This window comes from Pundamilia nyererei, unplaced genomic scaffold, assembly GCF_000239375.1.
Source record: "Pundamilia nyererei isolate P.nyererei 1_Seehausen unplaced genomic scaffold, PunNye1.0 scaffold00134, whole genome shotgun sequence".
Lineage (NCBI taxonomy): Eukaryota > Metazoa > Chordata > Actinopteri > Cichliformes > Cichlidae > Pundamilia > Pundamilia nyererei.
The window spans coordinates 1,665,196-1,671,475 of record NW_005187535.1 but is presented as its reverse complement, the minus strand read 5'-3'; the positions used below and the strand labels follow the sequence as shown (position 1 = coordinate 1,671,475).

The 6,280-nt window shown below is 38.5% G+C and overlaps 2 protein-coding genes across 2 annotated transcripts; one reads left to right on the top strand and one right to left on the bottom strand.

The window, feature by feature from the left end:
• The first annotated feature begins 1,542 nt into the window (after nt 1-1,542).
• Nucleotides 1,543-4,153, top strand: LOC102201742 (GTPase IMAP family member 4-like). Its single transcript, XM_005743696.1, has 3 exons — nt 1,543-1,706; nt 1,883-1,954; nt 2,336-4,153. Exons 1-3 carry the CDS (start codon nt 1,697-1,699, stop codon nt 3,265-3,267), a joined length of 1,014 nt encoding a protein of 337 aa, XP_005743753.1. The 5' UTR covers nt 1,543-1,696; the 3' UTR covers nt 3,268-4,153.
• Nucleotides 4,154-4,785: 632 nt separating this feature from the next.
• On the bottom strand, nt 4,786-6,274 carry LOC102201460 (GTPase IMAP family member 4-like). Its single transcript, XM_005743695.1, has 2 exons — nt 6,123-6,274; nt 4,786-6,019 (listed from the first exon to the last, which is right to left on the bottom strand). The coding sequence occupies exons 1-2, from the start codon at nt 6,142-6,144 to the stop codon at nt 5,109-5,111; spliced, it is 933 nt and encodes a 310-aa protein (XP_005743752.1). The 5' UTR covers nt 6,145-6,274; the 3' UTR covers nt 4,786-5,108.
• Nucleotides 6,275-6,280: the final 6 nt, after the last annotated feature.

The window sequence follows — 6,280 nt, the reverse complement described above, 5'->3', positions numbered from 1 at the left end:
TTTAATTCTAGATTATATTTGGTTGGTTTGTAAGTGTATCAGTTCAACAGTAGAGTTGCAGACTTTCTGAATTATTCTGTAGCACACCATTCAGTGGCAAAGATGAAGTGACAGTAAACACTGAGGAGTGTATTGAGCAATCAGTTCTTGGACACCACACTTTCCTTTTAGTGATCAGTCTGAACTGAGGACAGGAGGACACTGTGAAGCGGATTCAGGATACTGTTGTTACAGATGCTTCCGCATAAACCATAGTCCTGCTTACAGATGCTGTTTTGCTTGAGGGTAAATCCTTTGATGGTTATGTGAAAGAGAACAAAAATTGAAAGAAACTAATATGTGACTCAGAGAAGATATTCTCTCTTTAATGACCCGAGTTAGAATCGATTCCAAGTCAGGGAAATTGTAGGTTAAACAGAGAACATAGTAATATTCAATGGATAGTATTACTACATCAATAAGATAGGAAACCTAGAGTAAACGTGCAGGGGGAAGCAAAGACTAGAGCGAAGACTTGCCAGGGACCTTTTGGTGTAGAAGCATGTTGCCCCTCATATGTTCTGGTGACATTAGTTGGAGCACTTGGACACATTCAATTAAATGGCACAATGGACCTTTTTCCTTAGGTGTGAGTTCTATGATGGAAAAAAGTGAAAATAATGGCTAAGAATGTGGCAAATAATAACTTTCAATAACATGTACTTTTAAAATGTTTGTGCATTCCATTCATCCGCATGAAAGGAATTTTTGAATACACTTGTCTTCCATTCTTATTTACCTATTGACTGTTTGTTTATAGTTTCACTTTTTTTGTCAATTAAAATGGGAAACAAACAAGAGACTTTGCTTATGGGTGATCGTGGCTCAAGAGTTGGCAGTTCATCTTATAATCGGAAGGTTGCTGGTTCGAGCCCTGGCTCGGACAGTGTCGGTTGTTGTGTCCTTGGGCAAGACACTTCACCTACTGCCTACTGGTGATGGCCAGAGGGGCCGATGGCACGATATGGCAGCCTCGCTTCTGTCAGTCTACCCCAGGTAGCTGTGGCTACAACTGTAGCTCCCTCCACCAATGTGTGACTGAATAGTGGAATTGTAAAGTGCTTTGAGGGTCTCAAAAAGCGCTATATAAATGCAATCTGTCATTATTATTACTTCAAATACCAAACATCTACCAAAGTAAAACCATTTTCATCTGTACTGACCTACAACTCTAGGCTCAGACAGATCCTTTTCTTTTATTTTAAATTTCTTTACATTTTTTAAAAAAAGAATAAGATGAACTTGAGCATGAGGGGGTCAAGAATATCTCTCCTTTAAAAAGAGAGCAAAGTCATTATAGAGTTATTGTAAAATATATACATTTTATATAAATAATAAAATATTCTTATGCGATTAAATGAGAAACCTTAATATTTTTGTTGGTTTGCTATGAAAACTTCTCAGCAATGTCCAAACACAAACCTGTTAACCATATTTAGAGGGCTGTGGACAGCCTACACAGACAGTTTTCACATTTCAAACTGAAGACAATACAAGGAAATGGGAAGCCCCCGGTGCCTAGGCTTCCAGAAGTTTCCCACAAAGTTAATGTGAAATGTGTCGAGACACAGTCTACGTTTGTCTTGTCTAAGTTCAGAACTCAGGTCTGAAAAAACTGACTTGGCCACCTGGGACATATAAAGCAAGATCTGAAGTAATGGCTGAAGGTAAGATCATCTCTCTGAACTAGTTTAAAAATGCACTAATTATTTAATTACTCTAGGATGTGATATTGATACACTGAAAAGGGCAAAAGAGGCAAAGTCAAAAAGATACAGACCTTCTTAAAGATGTCAGTGACTAATCTTACCTTTTTTTCTCTCAATGGTGTAACTTGTGACAGAAATACAACTCAGAGAAAAGAAGCAGAAAACTCTACCTCGGTCTGATGGGTGTGGTCTGAAAAACTTTGATGGTATGCTCCTTCATTTTCTCTCTAGTCACTCGACTCTACTAGTAGCTGTTCTACTCTAATTTCAGTAATTATGTATCAGAATCAGAATACTTTACTAATCCCAGGGGAAATTATTTGGTCACAGATCACAGGAGCTCCAAGACAGTAAGAACAGTAACTAACAACAATATATAAATGTTGTTTTATTTACTATTATTATTTTTTTAAAACAACAACAAATGAATGAATAGTATAATTTTCTCCAGACAGTCCAGAGATTAAATTAAAAAACAACAACAAAAAAAAACCCACACTAACTTAAGACTAACAAGGCAGAAAAGAAAGGATTCATTGTTTTTTTTGTAAATGCCAGTAATTCTGTGTCTGTTGTTTCTACCACAGGTCTGGATTTGTCTGGAGGTTTGAGGATAGTCTTAGTGGGAAAGACTGGATCAGGGAAGAGTGCAACAGGAAACACTATCCTTGGAAGAATTGCCTTCAAAGAGGATCCCAGCCCCGTGTCTGTGACCAAACACTGTGAGATGCATAGTGGGGAAGTGGATGGGACCTTGGTGCAGGTTATTGACACTCCGGGTCTGTTTGACACAGGCATCTCAGAGGAAGAATTAAAAGTCAGAATAGAGGAGTGTGTCAAAATGTCAGTTCCTGGCCCTCATGCTTTCCTACTGGTAATCCGGCTTGGAGTAAGGTTCACGGAAGAGGAAAGAAATGCTGTTAAGTGGATCCAAGATAACTTTGGAGACGATGCTTCCATGTACACAATCATGCTGTTTACGTGTAAAGATCAAGCTAAAGCTGACAATGCTCTGAAGGAGTGCAAGGAGCTGCGGAGACTCTCGATCACATTTGGACGCAGATATCATGCTTTCAACAACACTGACGTGGATGACCGCGTGCAGGTAAAAGAGCTGATCAACATGATCAAGGAAATGGTACAGGATAACGGTGGTAAGCACTACACAAATGAAATGTATGAGAAAGCCCAGAGGAAGCTGAGAGAGGAGGAGGAGCGGAGGAACCAAGAGGAGGAACAGAAGAAAGAGGAGGAAAGGAAAATATGGGATGCAGAGAGACAGAAGCAGGAGGAAAAGAAAATCAGGAAGAAAAAGGTTAAAAGAAAGAATATACGCGTGGCCGCAGCTTCTGCTGTTGTCTTGGTGTTTGCTGGGGTGGTCATTGCAGTGGGAGCTAACACCACAGTGGCCCTGGCTCTAGGCGCCCCTGCACTTGTCCTGGGAATCTTATGCGGTTTATCTGCCATTTTCATTTGGAAAGGCATAAAATGCAAGGCTAAAGCAAACGTGCCTGTATAACAAGATGGAGGGTAGTGGCAAGGATATTGTTCGGCTACAGTTTGTGTCACTGAATAAAAAACAGAAATATTCCATATACAGTATTAGTATCCCACACATTATGGTTTGGAACTATGCGTTAGTGACTTGTTTAGGTTCTGTTTCAAAACGAGTATGTGAATTTAAAGCTAATAGTAAACAAATGGTATGAAATGTGCTTGTTTGTCTTTTTTATCGTTTACATCTTATATATGAATGTGAGTATCACTTCTTTTGGCTCTTTAGTAGGATTCAAAATAATTAATATTAAAACCCAAATGTAAAAAGATTTTTCACCTATAGATTATACCTTGGTAACTTATAACTGTTAAAATGCGCAGACACTGACACACTGCTTCCTTTACTTTTTATTAGTAGCATTCTGAGCTCATTTCCCCAAAGGAAATGAGAAACAATGGTAGACGTCCATTGACCCATCACGTCTGCGGAAACAGAGCAAGTCCTCATTGTCCTGCCACTACAACAATGTCAGTGCATACCATCAGTACAAACATGACCAGCACAGATGTTAAAATGAATGGTAGTTAGTTTCTGTCAGCCACAAAAGGATCAAAGTAAGGACACTGCTACTTGTTCTGCAATTAAGAACAAAACACACTGAAGCTGAACATTATTTATTTAAAATTACAAATGAAAGGAGGCGCAGTATCAAATAAAGGGTGTGTTCAGATGTGAAAAGGTTGTAAACTGAGTTGTGGTGCTTCAAATGTACAGGTTATATTTTAAATGCCAACTACACCTACAACCTGTATTACAGGTTAGATTGGTCTATTTTCATCTGTTTGACTACCTGCAATGGAATGAGTGTTATGTATTATTTGCTAATGAATCTTACAAGAAAACTTGTACCAAGAATCATTTCTTGTTTCAGTTTCATTTGTCATAAGTGCGGTTTGTTTATTTATTATGCATTTTGTGTTTATTTCCATCCATTTATGCCAAGAAAACCTTATGACCTTTCATATAGCCTAAACCAGACCAAGTGTAAAATCTAATTATTTTAATGCAGTTTGAATGTGATATCATAACATGGTAATTTAGCTGTCAGCCAGTGTATGATTAGTGTTGTATATCAGCAAGACTGATGAATTTCAACATGGAGGTTTTTGCACAATCTTGGTGGTGGGGCATGAGCAAAAAAGAACTAATGACATTCTGGTACAGAGTGGATGACTTTATTTAAAACAATGAAAGAAGGCACAAGAAATGGCATTGATTTTAGTGGAAAATGTACTTTCAAATGCCCTTTTACAGTAAAATTAAATATAAAACTGTAAATCAGATCATACATTAAATTTAAAAACGAAAAACCCAATCCTGACAAGAATTTACAGTAAATATCTGTAATGAACCATAAGTATCAGATAACTTCAGGTACATAGTCCAGCTTGTCTATCATTGCACAACAGATGATTTGAATAAGTTGCACCATTGTAGAAGGAAAACAAATTTTAAGTAGTAATTCCTTCTTATAAAGTGCTGTAAATGTTGTAATACAATACAACGATGAGAGAGTAGTGACAACGCAGATTAAAATATGATTAAGAGATGTTGAATCATTTTCTTTTTGCTTCACCTCTACATAACTATATGTTTTCAATAAATATTCTCTTTTTTTGATTATCTATGGAAACAAACTATTGCATAATAAAAAAAAGCATTATGAAATAAACCGTACACCAAACCTGATGATCTTCATAAAGTTTAAAACAGCAGGTATAATATCAAGCATGAATTTGTCCTTGTATACAAAAGCCTCTTCTTCATAAAGAGACTTCATAAAGGTCGTGGCTTGGTAATACTTAGCTGTTCTCTGTTTTAGGTCTGATCCAGCCCCCAATGCCTTTAACAATCCCTGCTCCTACAAGCATTAATAGAGGCCGAACGGATGCGACTGCTGCTTTCTCTGCCATTACAGCAGCACCAACTGCAGGTGCTACTGCCATTACAGCAGCACCAACTTCAGGTGCTGCTGCCATTACAGCAGCACCAACTGCAGGTGCAGCAGCTACTGCCGCTCCTGCCACAAGCAAATAATCACCTGCAGAGTTCAATTTGTCTCCACATTTGCGCCACCATTTGTTCCGATTCATCTGTTTCTGGGCCTCTTCGTATTTGCTGCTGGTGTAATGGTTCCCGTTTAATTGCACTGTCTGGTCTATCTTTTCAAACAGATCAACTACCTGAGTGCGATTTTTCTGGCATGTGTTGTCAAATACAACATACCCAGCTTTACACTCAGCGATGAGCTCCTTCAGATCACGACTTTGCTCTAAGTAGTTTTCGATGGATGTTTCTTTTAACTGATCACCCCTTGTGAAAAGCACTGCTGTATACTTTGAGGCTTCATCCCCAAAGTTTTCTTTGATCCATTTAACAGAACTCTTCTCTTCTTTTGTGAAGCGCACATCCAATCTGATCACTAGCAGGAACATATGGGGTCCTGGGACAGACAGCATTATACATTTTTCTATTTCCTTTTTCAGTTCCTCTTCTTTAATTGATGTGTCAAAGATTCCAGGGGTGTCAACAACACTCACAGTTCTTTCATCAAAACGTCCAGCCACTTTCTTACACATCTTTGTTACAGAAGATGGAGATATTCCTTCGTCAAAAGCTTTGTAACCCAGGATAGTATTCCCTGTTGCACTCTTTCCTGAGCCAGTTTTCCCCAGCAGAACAATCCTTAAGTCACCGATCACTGGAGAGGAGTCTGTGGGGATCGATTTTAAAAATCAAAACAACTCATGGGTTTTGTATCAGATTACATAAGCATGTTAGAAAACACGTGCATGCACAAAAGTAAAAATACCAACCTTCAGTCGTGGTTAAACCCATCTTGCTGTAGGGAAAAAGAGGAATAGGAAAAACCACAGAACCTGTCTGTTATTCCGTGTAATATTTTCTTCTACAGCAGGTATGTTCGTACTGAGGCGTGCTAGTCACCCTCTATCGTTCTTTGTCTCTGGCTCTC